Source organism: Anas platyrhynchos, chromosome 7 (genome assembly GCF_047663525.1).
Source record: "Anas platyrhynchos isolate ZD024472 breed Pekin duck chromosome 7, IASCAAS_PekinDuck_T2T, whole genome shotgun sequence".
NCBI lineage: Eukaryota > Metazoa > Chordata > Aves > Anseriformes > Anatidae > Anas > Anas platyrhynchos.
In genome coordinates this window covers 4,597,501-4,620,000 of record NC_092593.1, presented here as the reverse complement: position 1 = coordinate 4,620,000, position 22,500 = coordinate 4,597,501, and the positions used below count along the sequence as shown (strand labels likewise).

General features: G+C 39.6%; 1 protein-coding gene across 38 annotated transcripts in view; it reads right to left on the bottom strand.

Moving 5' to 3' along the window:
- The window catches only part of GTDC1 (glycosyltransferase like domain containing 1), a 178,596-nt gene that overhangs the window by 36,196 nt on the left and 119,900 nt on the right, over nt 1–22,500 (bottom strand). For all 38 annotated transcript variants that reach the window (XR_011810448.1, XM_027459203.3, XM_027459204.3 and 35 more), the window contains one exon: nt 909–1,277. Coding sequence is in view for 37 of the 38 variants with exons in the window: in XM_027459203.3 (XP_027315004.3) it covers nt 909–1,277 (369 nt within the window). In the remaining variant the exon portion in view is untranslated. The remainder of the gene's footprint in view (nt 1–908; nt 1,278–22,500) is intronic.

Genomic DNA, 22,500 nt, shown 5'->3' with positions numbered 1-22,500 from the left:
GGGAGAGCTTCTGGAGTTTTAATGTGCTGGAAGTCAAATCCTCTGCAAAGGCGATTTGCCCTGTCGGTGTGGTGTACTTATTGCTTCACCTGAAAACAGTTGCTCTCGGAAAATCTGACCTACTGATCGACCCAGCATCTCTGCAATAAACAGACTATAATCTGTGGATGAAGTGAACTCTAATCAGGCCACATGCAGATTAAACGAACTGCGAGGAATAAAAACTAGATTAAAATGTTCGTGCCCAATACCGGAAGATTATCGGGACATTTTACCTCTTTAAATCCTAATTTATGTAGGAGTCAAGCTGAAGTTTATATGTTTTTAGCGATTATATGGCATAGTAGATTTTCGTCAGTTCAGAGAAGATTCAGAGATCAGGTAAGTATTTGTGTCAGCAGTTGGAAAAATATTGCTTCATTGTTAATACAGTCACACATGTTTTCTATTTATGTAACACTGAAAGGGTGTTTTTAAAATCTAGATGGAGGGTTAACATCAGCTGTCCAACGTGACCACGTATCTTTACACTTAATCACTTGCATTAAAGTAATTAAGATAATTTAAATAACATTAGATATTGTCATCAGTGGATTGCTTTATATGAAAAGAGTGTTGCCAGAATTATGCTTATCGTTGCAGCAGCACTGGTATATTTTTCTTGGGCAAAAAAGAGGAGTCATTAACATTAATAGTTAAATGTCTGGTTGGCATTACTGAACATACATTCAAATGAATTATTTTGAATAATCAGATGCTAGTGATGTGTCTTTTTCCTGTACGCCTATGTTCAGTGTCAGTTTGTGTTTAGGAAATTATTGTATGCTTGACAGAAGTCACAGAAACGGTATCGAGGCAAATTCATAAATCTTTTGAAGGTACAGTATTTTGATTTGTTCACCACTTACCACCTGTGAGGCCAGGCAACATGTAAAGGTCTCTGCTGATAGTCCATTCCACTCCAGATATTACAGAGGTTAAAAGTCAGATGTTGCTTATCTTCTTCTTGACAAGGATTTGTACTTTCTGATGCTTCAGACTTGTTCAATCTCTCTGGTGCTGTTAATGGGGAATGCAGTCCCTCATGCTGTGTGGTACAAAGTCCAGGCTGTGCTTCACAAAGTCCAGACTCATGACACACGTTGCTGTTTTTCATTAAACCTCCCAAAGCTCTGCTCTTCTGCTGGCCAGGCAGGCCTGCAAATTGATAAGCATCTCCATTGCTTTTAACACCAATTAAGTTTTCCAAATGGGCAAGCTTATGTTCTGGCATGAACCTGTTAGCAAAAAGAAGAGAAAAATCTATATATAGTGTTCAGGCTGGATTTCAGTTTTACCCGGCAATTTTTAATTAATTAATATTAAGTGAAAAGACAAAACAATGGTTGGCATTTTACATCTCTCCAAGCAACAACTCCACTCAGTAACCGACACGTTTCATGTGCATGTTAGTGAATGTGGTACCTGTGAAATATTCACTGGCTGGGAATCCGAAGGTCTCCACTGAACCACAGCGTTGCTAACAGCATGTGCATTAGCAGGGAGAACAAAACTACCTCCTTACTAAAATAAAATAAAGCAAACATCTCTGGGAAGTAAAATGGCAATGCTGTTTCCTAAGCCAGTAAAGTCCTGGCATTTTTGCACATGCTGCAGAAAACCCTTCCAGTGACAGGACTCATCTGCACACTGCTATATTCAGGCCACTGAACTAATTTTTGTAATATATAAACGGTAACGTTTTATGCAGATCCAGTTTCATTATTTGATTTAAAGTAGGAATGGATGAATGACAGTCCTGGCTCAGGAAACACTCAACTGAAGCTCCTCTACTCGAACATGACTCTTCTGAGTAAACATAAAGAGGACTACTTGCACTGCCACCATGGGATCCACACTCTAAATGTCTGCACCTCAAGCTAATTTACCCAAATATTATTTACTTACATGCCTTTCAGTGTGATTATGGTTCTTCCAGATAAGTAGAGACATTTAAATTTTGCATTTCCTTGTAATTTCCAAATGTTTACACACTATAGCCTGTTTACTGAACTGTTTACTAAAGCGAACACTTGCTCTACTTTATCAACCTCCTCCACAGTTCTTCAGAGTTTTGCTCCATCCCAGGAAGAGCTCATTTCTGGGCTGTGAACAAGCTGCTTCCGCTGCTCTGTCAAAACAAATATCCTTAAATGCTGGAATCACCCATCCTACCCTGCACTGGAGCACCTTTACACACAAGCAGACCCTTTTCCTTTGAAATTACTACCAAAATACAAACACACATACACTATACGAGCTTTACCACAGTTGTACTTGACTAATTACTTCGAGGACTTTTATTTGAGACCCTTAAATCCCCTTTTCTAAATCAGAAAGCTGCGTAACTATCCATGCAATGGACACTCCTTGATTCAGGTTGCTGTCCTTTGGCATATTATTTCTGTGTTTATCTACACTAAGCTGCATTTTCAAGTCACTGACCAAATCACCTATGAGATCCACCTTTCTCTCACTGCTCACCATTACTCAGTGGAGCCGCTCTGTAGATGCAATCAGAAAGCTCAGTCATATTCAGTCATTTCACCCAAATCCACTACGTATGTTACTATAAAGACAAGATCCCAAATGAGCCTGAGTTGAATTATTCCCATCTCAACGAATTAGCCACCCTCAGACTCCCAAACTTTCATTACTTTCGCAAAAAAAAAAGAAAAAAAACAAAACAAAAAAAAAGGTCTTTTGCATTCAAAACAGGCTATTGTTCCTCATAACATTTAAGGTAGCATTTTATTAAATGTCTTTCATAAATTGTAACCTGCATGAAACCTATAACCCTTTTGGAAGAGATAACGAGCACAAAGAGATGAATTCAGTGTGGCTGCCTGTATTCCCATGTATCTGGCTACTCAGTATGTGGATGCTCTTAAAAGTGAAGCCAGCACTGGAGATGTCACCTCCACTTGGGAACCGAAGCTCATGGCATGGATCCCTCTGACCACCACCGAGCGCAGACCAGGCTCGTACTCTGAACTAAGTTTTGTAGGGCTGATACAAGTTAGGTGACAGCAGATGAAGCAGAAATAGGTTTAGGAATTTGCCCTAAACCACCAAGCTAAGTGCAGCATACCGGTTTACCAAACCAAATTTAACTAACAGATTTTGAAAAATCATTGCTGTAAGAGGAATTACTCAAAGCATTAAAGGTCGGATTGCCAGGTATGCTGTATCTCTGCCTGTGTTTAACCTCCCAGCCAATCATCCCCTCCATGCACCACTCCTGTATCTGAACAGGTTTTTTCCTTAGTTTTCAGTCCTCATAAATCTGATCTGTCATGGCAGAGTTTCTAATAATATTAGATAAAACTTCACCGATTTCTCTCTGGAATACACTATTTAATATCCTTTATTTAAGACATGTGTGTGCAATCAATTCTGTTGTATTTACTTGTATTACACACACAGTATTTATCATCTTGACAATTTTTAAAAGTTTTAGAACACCATTTCACTTAACAGTTTAAAAAAAAATAAGATTTATTTGATGGTTAACTTTGGAACAAGTTATCTGCATTAACTTCCATTGTTTTGGCATAAAGTAGTTCTGTATATTTTACTAACAACAGCGGAGACATGATAAAGGATGTAGGCAGAGAGCCATAAACTGCTCTTGCTGCAAGCCACAGTGTTCGTGTACAAGCATTAATTTTTTGGACTTTGATTGGAAGACGTCTCTGCGTTCAGCCACTTGGATTTTACTAAATACAACAATGTATAAAATGTTGTACCTGAATATAACAATTTTAACTGCAGAAAGACCACTGTAAATCATACGTAGTATAAACTTGTCCACATGATTGGAATAATATAATGGATACCGTAGTCCCTAACCACTAGCTAATGTTCTTTATGACACTTAAATAAATGACCTGAAAATAAAATAGTAACAACATGAAGTCTCCTAAACCTGTTCATGTGCCTTTCCCAAAAGCATGCTAGAGAAAGACAATGCATAGTTAACACATTTTTTGTGTTTACATTTTCTCCAGAGCATTTTTGCTCCAGCTATTCTCCTTTTCCTCTTCCAAATTTACATTAATTCTTCTTTTCTGTTACCTTCCAGCCAGAATAATCTCTCCATCCAGTACCTGCCCGGATCTCATCAAGAGCATGCAGGATTTCTGCATCACCACCCAGCTGGCAATCTCAAAGTCTTCTATAATTTGGGGAAAAAAGGTGTTCCAGTGTTTTTTTTTTGGAGCCAGTATCTGCTCCCACAGAGATGATCGCAGTTTCTGAAATCTCTGTCCAAATTTCAGAAAATGCAGCGAGGCAGAGCTGGTGTGGGAGGCTGCTGGGTGTGGAGCAGATGTAGGCTTCAGAAGAAAGTTAGCGAGGTACAGCAGCAGAGAGGTAGCATTTAGCTATCAGGAAAGATGCCCCATTTTGCTCAACCCTAGTTACAACACATCCTAATCATGGAAGAAAAATGCCATACGGTTCTGTTTTCAATATGGGAGATGAATTTTACTTTCATTGTTAACCTTAGGTTGTGAAATCTCTTACATATGGAACTTTCCAAAAAAAATGCACCAAAGCATACAAATATTAACACTTTGAACAGACTCTGCAAGGTACTTTCCTTTACATTTAAGCAATGTGGAAAATGTTTTACTTTTATGAATTATTCATACATTGAAACCCCAACAGTTCAGAACAAACAGTGGAAGACTTAAATTTCTAATTTTAGTATCGTGACTTTTATTTATTCAGATTCCTCAGAATTTCTGATACATTCAACAGACAATTTTAAAACTTCACGAAGACTGTAAAAAGAGCAAGCCTTGAAAACTTTCACTTTTTGCATACTGGATATAGAAGTTTAGCTTAAAAGATGGCTCACAAATGAACTTGCTGAAGTTCATAGATAATAAAAATTCCATACACTAAAAGTCAGAGCTTCAATCTAAATATTTGCCATTTTGAACAGCAGATTTTTTTCAACTCTCCAATCCATAGGCAGTAATTTTCTTTTCGTTTATCCCATGAAACCTTACTCTGAGGAAACCTGTCCTTTCACTCAGAGTAGACACGCATTCTCCTTAGCTCTTTTTTAGCACGTTGACATGTTACATCGTGCGTGTTTATTCGCGGCACTTTATCTGCCCTAATGAAAAATTACTTATAGGAATTGGTTTATTTTTATGGCACTGAGCTCCATTTTATTAAAAACAACAACAACAAGAATGGAAAGGCAATGAAGTCACCGAGAGATGAACAGAAACCACATTAGAAGCCTAACTGGAGTGCTGGTTTAGGTTGGATGGACAAGTTTAGGGTGTTGAATGCTGGTTTCAATATTTACTCTCAATAAGCAGGAACTGTTTGTAAGAATGGATATAAGCTAAAAAAAGAATTTTAATTCTCCAAAATTGGCAATTCTGTAACTTTATTCACATACGTAAGCGAAGTTAAAGATAGTTCTGGAAGTGCTGTGGAGGTTTTTCTTTTAATTATATGGTGATTAAATGGTTTTAAAATAATAGAAGTAGACAAGTGGAGACAAGCACTTCTACAATTCTTGTGGTCTTCCAGAACATAAGAAAAACTGCTCTCCAAAAGCCAAATGAAAGAGGGTCGCCTGCAATCCCAAATAGCCCCAATCAGATATGTTACAAACCTTCCCCAGGCCTTGGAGCTGCAAATCCATTTTGGAGCTGCCGTGCTTTCTTTGTCACTGCTGCACAGTCACAGCATAACTTACAATTTAACAAACTCACTGTCTGAGAATTTCCTTTGTCTTTCTTTAAACATGATAACAAATGTCTCTCTGGTAACCGTAATATTTTTAGTTGAATTTATGTGGCTTCAAACACCAGAGAGGTTCATGCAGAGCTTATAGGAGGCTACTACCTGGAATCCATTTGGCTTGTAATTTGTAAATTGTAATTTGTAATTTGTAAAAAATGCGATGGACACTCGCATTTTGTCAATCACCAGTAAATCACTCAGTAAAACTCATTCATTGAGATCTACCTACTTCTGAGAAGACTGCAACAATTGTCAGGAATTGGCCTTGAAGATCCTTCTGGGTCCCTTCCGAGTCAGGATATTCAATGCTTTTATGAAATGACAAAACTGGGACATCAGTCTTTAGGGATATTTTTTCTTTTTTTTTTTTTTTTTCCCTCTCTCTCTTCTCTAGGTACTGTCACATTTTGCTCTGCAGTAAGAAAGAGTTGTTGAGTGTGGGGTCAGGTGTCCCAGAGCTGTGTTACAGTTCAAAGCCAAAAGCTTGAAAGGAGATTCCCAATTTTTAGGGAATTTTATATTAAGGTTTGCTGAAGTTGCCACATACTTTCTGGGATCTAATTTCACTTTCTGATCTTCAGCAATGCTTGTAATTCTTCATTCAGAAGAGGAAGGAGATTACTTGTCAGCAGTAATCTCTAACACAGATAATGCCATATAAATATTAGGGGCTTATAAGCATGGACAAGGATTAGGAGTAAAGAGAGAGAACAGAAAGAAAACGGAACAGAGCCAAGATTAAGCACTGGGAAGGGCAAGGCAAAAGAAAATACAAGGTCTGCGGCTGAGCTTGTCTTCCTGCAGCTGAACATGTATTTTCCTGGGTGGAATAAGTAGGGTTTATGTGGAGTGCCAGCAGCACCTCCCTGTTTGTGAGGTTCAAGGTACAGAAGTATGGAAATATCTGCGATGTGATCATTTCCCTGTCGTTATCTTCTCTCAACTGCCTTCTCCACGACACAAGAAATACCGAACAGACCCAGGGAACCACTTCCAGCCTCCTCCTCACAGCCCATCCAGTTCCAGCAGGTTGCTCAGGGCTGCACCCAGTCAAGGTTTTGACTGTCATCAAGGCCAAAGATGAAGATTTCACGTTCAGACATTAACAACATGGGAGAGAGCTAAAGCTGCCAGCACCAGAACATCTTCTTTGAAGCCTATGCTTCCAAATGGTTTCTGAGCAAAATAGCTCAGTATCTAGTACTCGTGTTTGACACTGCTGGGGATTTCCCCTTTTGCTTAGTATCTAAATTCAACATTCAACCATGTCTTAATTGCTTTAGGTCAGCAAAACCAAACCAGACGTTGATCACTCTGCACTTTAATGCTGGAAGAGGGACTCTGGAACCACTGAAGTCACAGGCAGAACTCTCTCTGAGTTCAAGACAGACAAATTTGGACCTAAACTTCTGAATTCTCATCTTCAGTTACCCAAAATCCTTTAAAACTAAACATGAGAACCTGTGCAGAGCTGTGATTGCTAAGCACACCGTTCTAGAAAAATGAAGTGGTGATAATTTAAAAACTCCTCAGGAAGATGGCAATGGACTACAATACACATTTTATAACACAGATAAAAATAATATGCATTTTTTGCACAAGATACAAAAGTGCTACTTGATTGTTTTGTTTGTTTGTTTGTTTTAAGTAATCTCCTTTATAAGCAAGCTTTATGACCACGTAGATCTGTTACATCACCACTGCAAGGTGACAGATATACTTTTGGAGCCCTGAGCCACCTCAGTAACAAAACTTTCGAAGTGACGGAAATTTACTACTTCTGGACTTAAGTTCTGCTTCTGTAAAAGTTCAAAAGAAGGAATTACACTATGGAAAAAAAAAGTTAAGCTTCTGAGAATTGCAAGGTTTTTAAGGTTCTTTAGGATCCTAAAGGATTGGTCATGTTTATTACTGCTTGCTTAAATAGGAAAAAGAAAACAGCTCAGCTCCTGAGCGCTTATTTAGGAAATGCAAATTTCATGTATAGCTCCAAACAATGCATGTCTTCCTGCTAAACAGAACTCAAAATGGAAATGGGTGTTTGAAAACTGATATCACACCTTAAATCATCTAGTCTTTTCTTTTTTTTTTTTTTTTATTTTTTTATTTTTAATTTAAAATAATACCAGGATCCCGTAGCATATAATTTCCTGTTTTGTGGCAATCCTTCTAATCAGGACATATAGAATGGATGTCCCCTTTAACCAGGCTGCTTTGCAACATACGCAATGCAGAAGGGAGTGCTATCATAACACTTCAATAGTTAAGTGACTTTATGAGAAAAATACTTCCAAATGTTTCCTAAAACCTTCCAAACCGCACCAAAGAACATTATCGTAATATTATGTTTCCCTATGGCCTCCAATATTTAAGCTTGCTATTCTCGAAATGATACTTGGATGAAAAATATGAGTTTATGTAATGTATAAATTGTTCCTAAAAGAAAAGTTGCCTTTAAAATTACTCTGTATAGATGTCAGATATTTTGCATTTTCAATAGCCATTCCGTATTAATTGAACAAATGGTATTCCGGCGCTTTGGGCTGCACACAGATAGTCTGTATCTTAAAACTGAGCAGTCACTTTGTGATCTTACTCATAGCAAATACTGAAAACAATAACTGTCCTAACTGATTACATATCAAGTTACGCTTAATAGATATCCATATTTCTTGCACAGTATACATAATCCATATAAACTGTATACCATATATCAATAACATATTCCAGTGAATCCAGCATCAAAGAGTTCGTTTATAGTAGGTTTTCATTTGACTCAGGGTTGTAATGTTCTGTGCAAGCATAAGCTAACCATTTCAGTGATTTTGCCAGCAAGCTGCTTTTTGGCAGATTATTGGCAGTACATATTGGCAACAAACTAGTGCAACTAAGCCCTTCTTATAACTTACAGGTAAATAATGATTTTAATAAATTTATGTAAAATGTTCCACTTGCTCACATCTGGTTTTGATAGTTCACTCAACTGTGCAAATGCAAACTTCTGTGCGTTTCTCAGGAAAACACATATTTCACCTTAATTATTTAACACTTTCTCGGATACCCTAAGAAATAAATAGGCAATGAAACCTACTTTCACTGGAAGGCTTAACTGAAGTAAACTTTATCTTAGAAGCTAACAAAATTAATTAAAAATAATTTTATGCACACAAAAACCTAAAACATTTTGTTATGAATACATTCACTCACATCATAAGAAAAACACAGGGCTATTGTACAGCTATCTCAGCCACGGGGCATTAAAATCATAAGGTCCAGTCACTTGCCTACAGTCCATGTGGTAAAACAAAGCCTCCATTTGAAAATGTGTGACCGTATTAGGTATATTTGCACTTTTTTTGCACTAGAACTAAAGCTTAAATGCACATGCATTTGTGTCTCAGCTAGGCAGTGTAGTTTGCAGGAAGCCCTGAGTTTTAATCCCTATTTTTTATATTATCCCCATAGTGTCTCATTGTTCAAATACCAAAAGTCTCTCTCCATCTCTAGACCAAGAACAGCAGCAGCTTGCTGCTTTACAAAGGTTCTCCGTCTTGTGAAAATAATTTTTTTTCTCAGAAAGCTCTACAGATGTTGTTACTACCAGTAGCAATGTCATTAAAGGAAGAAATACAAGCCTTGGACTCTTGGTGTAAGTAGGGACGCTGCTGATGCCAAGTTAAGACAGGTGAGGTTCTGCCCTTGCTGACCCAGGGAGCAGAAAGCCCTGCTATCATCGGGGCTCCACAGGAGCCCATTCTGCCAAATTCCTGGAAAATGCATATGGCCCGTCACTGAGCTCAGTGACATTACCTGAGTGAGGACAATGGGAACAACAGTGCCTATCCTGTAAGGAGGCAACAGCTTGTGAACAACAGCTTGAGCTAACACTGCCCTGCAGCAGGATGTGGCCATCCTGGAGGTTACTGCATTAAATATGAACAAACAAACCAACCAAAAGCAACAACAAACAAAACGATGGAGATGTAAAGAGCTCAACCCCAACTGTTCAACCCAGTGCTTGGCTTCCACATCTCTGAAAATTGTTCGCATAGAACACGGAGACACCCCAAAGGATCATGGAGAGGAGTTCTCTCACAATGCCAGTTTGAGGTTTCTACTGCAATAGGTCTACATGTACAGTGACAGAAAGGCCAGCAAACGAGAACATAAAGGCAAATGGCAAAATCAAAAGAAGAGCACTTAATTAAGCCAAAGAGAATTTTCTTCAGTTCTCTGCTCCTCCAGTGTCCAAGCCATCACCTCGGATGCTGGTTCCTCTACTCCATGCTTTGTTTGTTGATAACCAACGCCTCTTGCTCCTCATGCCCTTCCACCCCGAGTGCCTGGCAGCTCCACGTCCCGTCTGTGGGACATGTCACCATAATTAAGGGGAGCAACGTACTTTGGAAGGTTTTACATAGCAAACGTACACATCTGTTCTGCTTGTGGATACGTTTCAAAGTTTTATTTAGTAATTATTTTAAATAGGGCCTGATGATTAAGCATTAGGTTTTATTTGCACCCAATGCAGCTTAGAATTTGCTTGCAGTTTTTTAACATTTATTCATTTATGGGAGTCAGCAGTTTAGGATTTTGTAAGGCTTGGCAACATGGTTAAAGCCCGGTGAATTCTTGCTGAGATCTATTGGACGAGCTGGTAAAACTCTGTTGCTATAGTGGACTTGGTTTTAATTTGATCTGTTTCAAGGATTCGGTATCCTTCCAGCATGTTATAAACCTGAGGGCATATATTTGTATTGTTTAAAGGCAGGAAATTCTGTGAACTGAAATGAGAACATATCCCTTTTGCCTTTATGGACTTTTGTTATTTTCTCTTCCTTTTGGGGCTTTGGAAACAAAACCAGTGAAAGCTGAAATTTTGAACAATAGCAAATTACTTTCAAGGAAAAAAAAAAGTAAAATACTAAGTATACTTTTACAGCTTTACTCATACACTTTGTATATATGTAAATCGGATGTAGTCAGGCATCAGAAAATACTATTTGGAGCAGGCCCTTAGACTGCAATAGGCTCATACTGTTTTTGTCATAAAATACCATGGACTTTGCTGTTTTACTTTATTATTATTCCTTTACTACCTTGTATTAACTTGTACCCCACTGACTTCATGACAGAGCAGATTTGTTTCATGGGAACCACAGAAGTAGGGCAATCACATTTTTACTGTGAGCAGAAAAAAAACTAATAATCTCCGTAACTCTTTCACTTTGCATCCTTGTCCAAAGAGTCCCGTGCCCTCCTGCAGCTGATGCAGGAGGTAGGTCTGGAAGCGCAGCACGCCAGGACTATTTACACCGTGCGGACATCTGAAACCAGAACTGCTGAGATGAACGGAGAGTCATGTTCCACTGAAATTACGAGTTGGACAGAGGCGGCCTCTCAGACAATTACAGCAGCAAACTTTGTCCCAGTGGTTCTGTACTAATTAGCAGCGGGACTGGAGGCAGAGCAGCTGCATTAGCACGGATACCTGATCTCCGCAGGATGTATTATTCCCAGTGGGGCACTGCACGAAAACGTCCGCACTGCTTTTAGTACTCAGACTAGCTTGGTTAGAGTAGAGTAAGCATCCTTGTACACACAATAAATTGTATTGTTCTGTATTTTAAGAACACAGCTGGATTTTCTAGCACTGAACAAGCTACCACGCATCAGCCAAAACCAGGGTTACGGCTCTCAGGAATATTCCTACCTGGTGGCAGCCTTTGGAGACCCAGCCAAGGCTGCAGCAAGCTTCCTGCAGGAAGGCTCACGTGCGACATCCTCAACTGCAGCAATTTCAGCAAGAGCCTGAACACTTACCCAGCACTTACCCAGCGGTGTTCCTTGCATACAGCGTGCAACGAGCTGACTGTTTCTATCTAATAAGCTTAATAGCTAAATATAAATTACAGTGGGATATAAGGCTTGAGAGAGACATTCGACACCCAAGATATTGCTTGGCCGCTGGATCTCTCCTAGCTAGTGTTTCTTCAGACTCGCTAATCCCTCTTCCTGGACAGCAGCAATTATGACATTGGTGAACTGCAGGACTTCGGTTTATTTGCTTTCATTTGGCACAGAGCTTCGTGCCCATCTCATCTACGCTTGGAGGTTACAACAACTGAAGCCGGGATCACCACGAGACACCATCAATCACCACAATAAACACAACTCAGCTGTTTCTTTGCACTCAAAGCCTATGGCAGAGAAAAATCTTAATAAGAGATTTAAAAGAAGATGAAGAAGCTGCTTCACTTGAAACAAGTGCTTGCAATAATGACTCCTAAAGAAATGCTACTAACAACCCCGGGGAATAAATAGCTGAAAGGTATTCTCGTTCATCTGTGGATTATATGCCCTGTAGATCTCTACATAATAGCAAAGGGGATCTTTACCTACCTGTTGTAACACTTCTACAGTCCCTGGCAGAGATGGACAGCGATCCCCACCCCAGACACCCAGGGTACAGCCTTCCTGCTGGAAAAAGGGGTTCTGAAGTCTAGCACCCATCATAACCTCACTTACCCCAACTATTATTTATTCTTGGGGTCACTTAGCCATACTGTCTCTCAGTGCAGACTAATTTAACATTTTTGCCTAAGTGGTCAAAGAACCAGTAGTATTCGATTTTGAACTGCAGCAGCATACAAATGTTTACATCCCATATCTAGCATACACATGCATGGCTCACGGTAAGCTACTCCGTACAGGTTCTTGGATCTTCTGCAAATGCAATTAAAGATTCTCAGGACAAAAATTACAGCTAAACTCAGGAGCTACACAAAACATGTCTGACACTCCATTTAGTAAAAGTCATGCTAAATTAGAAGGCCCAGCTAAAAAAGCAGATGCTCCGCTTGCTAAGTTGTAGTTGCAGACAGAATTTTTTCTGCTAACATCAAAAGAACAAGGTGTTCATATAAATGGCATTTTATTTTGATCCTATTATTCTATATGAGCTAGAGGAGAGATCAAAGGAAAAAGTACCCAGGTTTCACTATTAACACTTAACATAGCTCCAGTCAGAAAATCCTTTCCAGATTGCTAGCACAATTTAAAGCACAGCACATTTTTGTTGTTCTGTTGGGTAATATACCTGAAGGCACTGTTTTGATTCCCTGACCACCTTTTTCATTGTGGAAAATTGCTTCTGATATATGTATTTTCAATTATTTTCCTTTTTTTTTTTTCTTTTTTTTTTTATGATAGCAATCCCTAAGCTCCCCAGGCCTGGGGACTAAAAGGTTTTGGGTCCTACCCTCTGTCACAGGGAGGCAGGCTGCCCCGAAGTACCGACACCACATTAGCGAGGGTGTACGATGGCCAGGAAATTCAATCCCATCAACGTCAAACGCTGAAGTCTGGTGCAGCCCCTGCCAATGGCAGTTCCACTGGAAGCAGAGCATACCAGCTTCAACTGAGTATGTAAACAAACCTAATGGCCCTTTAAAAAATGTAAAAGTTCCTCCTGATAGCTGGCAAGAATAAATGCACTTTAATATTTTGTATTGCTTGTGATGACATTATCCAGGAGTAGTGCTATTCGTTAATAGTTGTTGCCTCTCTTAGAGCCCAATGACGCTGCATAAAGGACAAATAATTATATTTTGTGTTTCTTACGAATCCGGAGTACACTACCAAATTTTAACATTCGTGCTTTCTATGAATATAAGTTTCTCATTGATGATTCAGTAACTTATGGTGAAAGTTTAGGAACATCACTTCCAGTGAATTCCCTTGGCCTACGGTGACTGCCGAAATTTGCTAATAAGCAGGTACAGCTTTTTGGACTACCTTTGGAAAAATCAGCAATCTAGCATTCATAAAAAAAAAAAAGAAGGGCATATGTCCTTCTTCCCTGCCTCTCCTCCCCCTTCCTAGTCACTATTAAAACATTCATGTTACAAAGTCGTTCCAAAGTTTATTGTAAATGCCAAAAAGTGGGCACTGATCCCACACGAGCTGGCTCGGTTATGGCCCACCATCTTGAACATATTCATTTTATCCAACTCAGTGCCAGGAGCTCTCTCTCTCTCTCTTTTTTTTTTTTTTTTTTTTTTTTTGACTTTTCCCTAATAACAGTAGATTGTGCATACACGAGGAGATAGCAAGCCGTGATTCTGGGAACTCGCACAGCGAACGCTAAACACATGCAGGTGAGCGGTGGCCTAGACTGAACATTACAATTACGGGTTAAACGAGACAAAATGTTTCATGCACAGTCAGAATATGTTCATATTACACATAGCAGCCAGCTGGCTATAAATCCAAGAAGTAAGCTGGAAATCTTTAGAGTTTAAATGGATGAATACAGATATAAGTGGAAGAACAGCGGTTTGTCGCCATATGAATGGCTTTTGACTGCAAAGAGTGGATCGCTTTTACAATGGTTTTCCAAAAGAGTAACCGTGTTGAGAAGAAATTAAGAGTAAGTGTGATGACTGGAATGTTCCACAGATTTATGTTTTCTGTTCTGTTTTGAGACACTGAAGCCCTAGTCTGTGGCTCTGAACAATTATACTATGGTTTTAAATACAGGTGCTCTTAGCGAACTTTATACAATAAAGTTATTTAATAATACCTCTAAAGCTGATGAGCCATAAACAGGATTACTCCATTAATTTATTTCAGATTCAAATTACCAAGAGCTGAGCTGAAAGAAGCTATGCACCATTTTTCTTGCCCTATTCCCACCTCTAAGTGATGTATGCTGCAGTCTTCTCTTCTCTAGATCTATGGATCACTGAACCCACGGCCAGCACTCCGATCTGTGCACAAACCCACCAGACCACCTCAATGATGCTAAACCAGCACCTTCCTGCCAACCCCAAAGGATGCAAGAAGCATTTCTGAGGTGTTTGTTCTTCTAAAAGACACAAAAAATATCCTTTCAATTTTTCACAAATCAGAGAACCTGAATGACTTTCTCACACTTTTCAGGCTTTTACCAAGATAAATGTTTGTTCTTTCTCCATCCAAAGTAGATGTAACTCCTTCTTGAACCCAACAGCAGAGTTCATTTATTTTATATATATATGTAACATAAAGACATTAAAAATATATTTACTGGTGTTTAAAAGTAGCTATAAGCTCATGGTTTTGGTGTACTCACAGTTGATAGAACCAGATGGAAACTGTAGGAAGACTGATAACAAGTTTGCTCCCCAAAACTTTTCTCCTGTGTCTCTGAACTGACTGAATGGGAACCGAGAGGGAAAGAACAAAGATTTGCTGTTCTTTACAGTCACGCAACGAAAGTGTAGGTTAAATACAGGAAGTATTTGCAGATTTCAGATATTTTGGAGACCTTTGTTGCTTTTTCCTTGCATTGAGATCTAATCTCAGCCCCAGCAAAGAGCTGGGCTTTCATGTTCTGCAGTCCTCCACTAATTGAAAACCCAACCTACTTTGACACATGCCAAAGCAGACTCAAGATGCGGATTTTAACTTTGTTTTTTTGTAGGCATCCATGCTAAGGTATTAAGAAAAAAATGTTTCACCAAGAAAAGAGGCTTAAAATGATACCTTTGAATAAATTAATTTAAATATATTCCAGTTTGTGTGTTCACAACAAAACATGCCTGCAGACCAGAAAGATACAGCTATAACTAAGAAGTTTGGACAGACAACATTTCTATCCCCTTGTGTTCGACATCAAATATGTCGCAATCATGATCTTTAAGCCCCATGTATAAAATACAGAGAGACCTTTTTTAAAAAGAATCTGATACCAAGTATACTTCCAACTCACTGAAGTTATCATCAATAACCACTGGAATATTTTTAGAAGGTCTTTCAGACAGAAGGGTCATGTTCTCCCTACAATTTTGAACAAGTAAGAAAATGTGTTTGCTTGTTGAGCTTCAATCAAACTTCAATTTTGGATTATTTGTCTGAAGTCAGAATTCTTAAAATAAGCACATTTTTTATAGAACCAATTTCATGGAAAAAAAACACCATCCCCAGTTGGAGGATAATCAGCTATACAACTGGCTCTGATTTGGAGGTAAGGTACACGGTCATATACAAAAGGACTGTATGATTAATCTAAGACATGCTACACCAGCACCCTTATTAATAAACGTAAACACCACTAATATTTTATTTGTGTTACGCTGCTGTACTACCCGTGGTTCCCAGAAACTTTATTTTATTTTATTTTTTTTAACTTCTATCAACATTTCACCTTTGTACATCCTGGTGTCTCTATTACCCAGGTATCTTCCCCTTCCTCTCCAAATCACGTTTCCTTGCTTAAGGAAGCCACTGCATCCTGGATATATTAGATATTCATATTTTACTGTGCTTCTCCTATGCATATAGAAGTCATATTGCATCAGTCATGTAAAGTGCTGAGCACTTTCTTAACACACTGGCTAAAAAGGGGTTTGAGCACATTCAGCATGTTGCAGAAGGGTTTATAGCACGATGGGCAACCCAAATACCAAATTTGCCAATATCAGCAATATTTGGCAATGCAAAAATTCCTGAATATGAACAGGAAAATACTTGGCTGCCAGATATTCAGAAGTATTACATGCAAAAACTGCATTAGGGAAATTTCAGCTCTCACAAGAGTGTTCAGGTAATTTTTGATGGATCATCTGTACTTTTAGGTGCTTTCTGGAAGCACTTTTCTGCTGTTTATTGTTCTTTGTGAAGAAAATAGGAGAAGAAACTCCTATGTGGTGACCGAGCAAGGGCTCTGCTCCCCCCACTGTCAGACAGGGAGTGACATAAATGGTTCCCTGGCTGATGTCACTCTCATATCACTTACCTGCAATGGGATCAGGTCCCTGTGCACCAGCACCACACAGACCATTAACATGACCCACTTCATCAGGACTGTGCGGTTGACACCACTGCACAGGATCACACAAGGCAGTAGGAACCACCATGTGTGACAGTCCCCACATTTCAACTCTTTTTTTTTTTTTTTTCAGCTCATCAGCACCATTCTTCATGCAAACTTTTGTGTTTTTTTGTTTTTTTTTTTTCCCTATATGCCTCTCCTTAAAATATTCCTTCACTTAACTTGTTCAGCGCCCAGCAATGGCTGATTAAAAAGATAAATCCAGCAATGTTAGACATCAAAGGTAAAATCGGTAATTATTTTGCACTGAAAGTCTGAAAACAACTTCAATCAGCACATAGAGAAAGGTCTGCCTTTGTCTAGAAACACATTTCCTTAACAATTTTTGATCAATTTCCTTCAGTGAGAATGACCAACTTACAATTTTCGGTGTCTACAAGGACCTTATTTCATGAATTTGTATAAATGGCAGAAAAGTATATATAAGTGTTTAAAAAGCAGCCAGGAGTACATGCAACAGCCTTTGTGGAAATAGCGCAGTTAGATTTAAAATACCAAACACTCAAATTACTTCTGACATTTGGTCTGAGTTGCTTCAGAATTTGCACCTATGACCAAAAAAAGAAAAAAAAAAGGCTGGTTCTGAAGGAGACTGATTATTTCCTTTGCAATATGTTACCGCAGAGCAGTTATTCTCTTTTTCTACCAGATCTGACAGCCATTCAAATGCACTGGTTTTGCTGCACACTAAACCAGAAATATGATCTCTGCTTGGAAACTCCTCTCAAAAACATTTTCTTCTGTCAATTCTCAGTAACTGCATACAATAACAAGCGTGACTATTGAACTTTTAAAGTATCAATGTTCAGTCATCTTCCTGAGTTTACATATTGCAGCTGTAGGGTTCAAATCAGGAATCAGATTCTGAAAGACTCTGATCTCTCCCCATAGTTCAGATGCTTATCATAACCTTTTGTGATATTTAATTGGCACTGCTTTCTCCTCCTTCGTTTCCAAATGGATGATTCACAGGCTTGGTCTTCCAGGAACCAACCACTTCAGCTATTCTCTGCACTTCCTTCAACTCTTCCTTAACCTCAGCCAGCCCTCTGCTTGACCCCACCTTTAATACATGTAGGACTGGAGAGCCTCAGCTAACACACACATTATGCCTTCTGAGAAAAGAATGACTAAGTGACACCCAAACCCCAGAATTACGACAGCAAGCTTTCCAAACCCTCCTGCAGCCACTACCTCGGCTAGGCGGTTACAGCGAAGAAGAGTCCCTGCTGAAGATGGAACTGCCAGATTTCTTCACTTTGTTTCAATAATCATGTAAATTGCTTTCTAGCACTCTACCCTGAGTTAGGCACAGGATATTAATCACAGATTAATGCAAAACGCGACAGGTATAGACTAGATCAGCAACCCAGCAGTTCACTCAAAGAGAGAAACAACTCACCAGCCGGACATCCTTCTCCACCTACCACACTCTGACTTCTTCCCCCACCTCTTCTGTGATGCTTGCACATCTCATGTCCCCTCCCAGCTTCAACATACACACACACGAAGTCTCGGTGGTGCTGAGGTCAGCTCGTACCACTTGCACTAACTAAGGTCATATACCTGCTTTCAACTACCTTCTTGAAAAAGCAACTTCTGGAATCACTGGACCCATATTTCTATGAATTACCTTGAATACAATGCTGACATAAATATAAATCAATGTATAAAAATACATTATATATAAATACATACAGGCCGCCCAGGGAAGTGGTGGAGTCCCCATCCCTGGAGGTTATTTAAGAGATGTGAGGATGTGGCACTGAGGGACATGTTTTGGTGACAGGACTCAGTAAGTCAGGTGGGTGGTTGGACTTGAAGCTCTTGAAGGTCTTTTCCAACCTAAATAATTCTATGATCAGGAAATACTTTTTTACTATGCAGGTAACTGAGCACTGGTTGGGATGAAATACTGTGGAGCCTCCATCCCTGGAGATATTCAAGAGCTGTCTGGACATGGCCCTGGGTAACCAGCTCTTGGAGGCCCTGCTTGAGCATGGATGTTGGACAAGATGACTTCCAGAGGTCTCTTCCAGCCTCACTGGGAGAAGACACTGTCAAAAGCCAGGCTAAAGTCAAACTAAGCGACACCCACTGCTCTCCCCTCATTCACAAATCAGCCAGGTTGGTCAGACATGATTACCCTTGCAAATTTGCTCCCCTTCAGGTGCCCCAAGGAATATGTTACAACAGGGCTCACACCAAGATGTTCCAGGGACCAAAGGGAGGCCAACCAACCCGTTGTTCTCAAGGTTGAACTGGTTATCAGCCAGTTCTCTCAGGACTTTTAGAAGCATCTCTTTAGGTCCCATGGCTCTGTATGGGTGAAGTTCTCTCAAATAATCCCTTACCTGATCCTTATTGATTGCTGTAGTTTTCTTCCTTGAACCCTTTCACTAAGCACAACAGTTTGGAAGACCTTGCTGGTGATAACTAAGACAAAAAGTCATTGAGTACCTCAGTCTTACCTGCTTCAACTGCCACTAAACCATCCACCCCATCCAGCAGGGGGTCTGTGGGCCCACATTTCAGATAGTGCTAGAAATTATTTTTGCTGTCTTTATTTCCCAGAAAGACTGCCTTGACGTGTTCAACTTTTCCCCTGATCATGCAACTAGATGAAAAGCAGTATTTAATTTTGTCACACACATCAGATGGTCAAATGAAATGAGCATTAACAGCCAAGGTTTGTGGGGAAAAACAATATAGATTTTGTTTTAGAAGCAGAAAGAGGAGGCTGAAGAAAATGCCCACCTCTCAGAAGGCACTGAGCATCTGGACAGTGATAAATTCTACCATCACTCCAGAAGAAATATAGAAAAGAGCTTCACATGATCTCAGATGCTGACTGAGGGTCACATCAGGACACAGAAGGAAGCAACAGATGACTGAGATGGCTATTTCAAAAAGGTCTGCAGTTCTCCAATGCTAAATTTATACTCAGATGCTTAGAGTGAAATGTGTAACGACTTCCTCAGTTAAAATCATCAGGGAAAAAAAAAGCAATGAACAAATGGAAATCTGGAGTCTGAGAGTCAACATGAATACAGAATTTTCTGAATCAGCACACAAATGAACAGGGCTGAAGAACAACACAGGGAAAAGGCAGATGATAAGGAAAACAGAGAAGAGCACCTGTAAATTTCCACATTCTTAATGCAGCACCTGCCCTCAAACCATCTGTGACATAGGAGCCTGTCCAGAATATACACAGGTAAGGGATTCCTAGACAATATAAGCTTCAAATAATGCCTTCCGTCAAACAATTACCTCAATCACCCTACCCCCTGAGGTGACACGCTTGTCATACACATCATTCATTGCTTCCAGATAAGACCACTGCATTACAAATCATCTCGGTGTAAAAACATCCCCTGCTGAAACCTGCAATGCAAGCAGTGTGCAAGCAGCCAGCCCTCCTAGCATTAAATGCCGTGGTCACACCGCTCCCCTGCTCCTGCTCATCCCATCAACACGACGCTGTCTGCAGCTTCTGGTACCTTACTCTCGGTGGACTGGACTCATCTAAGGGAAATTACTATCCTCAGCACAGCTTTCCTTCAGAAGAAGTAGAACTGTTTATTTCAGAAGCTCGGACTTTATCTGTGCACATCTACACACACACACGTGGAGACTTCCTGAGCAGGAAATTCCTACAGTAACGACAACTTCCAACCTTAACATTTTCAGGTCCTAATGCAAAACTATTTAAACTATTTACTGTTTTCTTATGAAACACTTTTTTAAAATGTAAGTTACCTTTTTTCCTACATGCTAAAGTCATTAGAAAAAAACAAACATAGAAAAAAACAAAACAAAACAAAACAAAAAAAACCACAGCTACTTCAGTGGCCTTGAACAGATTTTCACGGAGATGTAGTGAAATGCCACGACGATAAAATAAAATCAGCAACAAGAAAAAGACTCAGTCTCTTTTCTGAAGTTGTTCAAGAGCAGAAAACAACACGGCTGTGACTCCTAAGCTTTTAGCTCCACTCTGTCACAAATGGCAGAAGTAACTCCTGGCTGTGCATCACTTTGAAGTGCCACCATTAAGCACCTCTGGCCTCCTGGCTATGCCAGACGCACGCATCCCCCTAGTTACAGCTCTGTAATTTCCACTGAATGCTGTTTTTAGCAGCCCCTTGACTCCACCATGCAAAGCAGTTGGTTATTTTGCCCTGTTGCCAAGAACTGTGGTACCTGATCTGCTCTGTGGCTTCTTCCTTTCACTGTAGCACAACCAACAACAATAAAAAAAATATTTTGTTTTACAGAGCAACTCACCAAAAAAATCCCGTCTTCTCTAAAAATGTGTCTCTTAGGTGTAGTGTTTACAAGGAATAACAGAATATGCTATTTTTAAAATCTGGGGAACGCAGCACTTCCTCACTCAAAATAGTTCCCGAATTATTTGCCATTAGTTATCCATTACAATTCAGAACTTGTGTCTTAACTTGGAAATTCAGACTTTAGTACATTTACTCTGAGTTTTATAGTACACTAAACTGTTTAATTGCTTTTTACAGGAAGTGATACAGAATTATTTGTAGATTCAGTAATGGAACCAGTGAGCCAACGATCTGCCATTTCTGAAGTTCCCCGGCTCCCGTGAAATAATAAAAATACATCAAGACAGCAGCGGAAAAGCAAGTGGACAGTTCTCTGCAGCGCCTCCATAATAAACAATATAACCGCGATACTTCACCAGAATGTTCAAAAAGTAAATTGAATGGCAGCGTGATTGCGGTGGTTCCAGTTATGTTAATTAGGCTGAATTCATGGTTCATTGATGCTGCAATTATGCTGCAAAGAAATGCTGCAAGCATGCTATCTCATCCTCCTGCAGCCTGCTGAGTGTGCTGCCATTATTCTTCTTGTGGCAAAAAGACTTTCTATGGAGATGCGGAGTAGGAGCCACATTTATACTCACACCACACCGTTTACGAAGGCGCACTCAGACAACTGCATTCGGATACTTTCTTCTCTCCCAGATTTAATAGGAAAAATAGCTCTCCAAATCTACTGGCCATTTTTTAAGCTGGCTTTACTCTGCCAATTTGCATACTAAGCATAGAAATTATAAGCCTTATTAGCCCCATTTCAAACACGGAGGGAGGAAAAGTGGTGAAGAGAGTTGCCCAAAGTTACATACCTCATCACGGGGAAGAGAACCTCAACGTCTCCTCCCTTCTTTTACTGACATGTCCTGATTGACCACTGTGGGCTGGATGTAATAAAGGAAAACTGCTATGAAAGTTGGTTTAAACAAGGGAGACGTTTATTTCCAGTGTTTCCCTTTACTTGGGGCTCCAGCCAAAGCTGGTGGGAAGGATGTCTTCAGTAACAACTATGTGAGGTTCTGCCAGGGTGTCAGAAATTTGATTTCTCAAATCTTCGGAAAATTCAAATTACAACCAACTAAATCAAACAAACAATGACTTTACGATATGAGGAAGCAATCAAACCAACAATATTTTGTCAGACCTCCAGCATTATTCTCGATATGTCTCTTTAGTCTCCAACAATTTTTTGGTAACAGAAGTTTTTGTTGCCTGTTCCCTGGCAGTAATAGGTGAAGAAGACATTCACAATATCAAAGGAATGAATAAATAAGTCATATCAGGTCTAAGGAAGAATCCTTAAAATTGTATCCACCAGTCCCCTATATTTACATGCACATCCCAGAATGGTCTCAATGAGGCATTCTGTGAAATAAAGGAGGACAAACAGGCATTATATTCTCAAGTTACTGAAAGAAGACACAAAATGAGCTAAATATGTTGGCCTGCAATGGAAGGGAAATACTT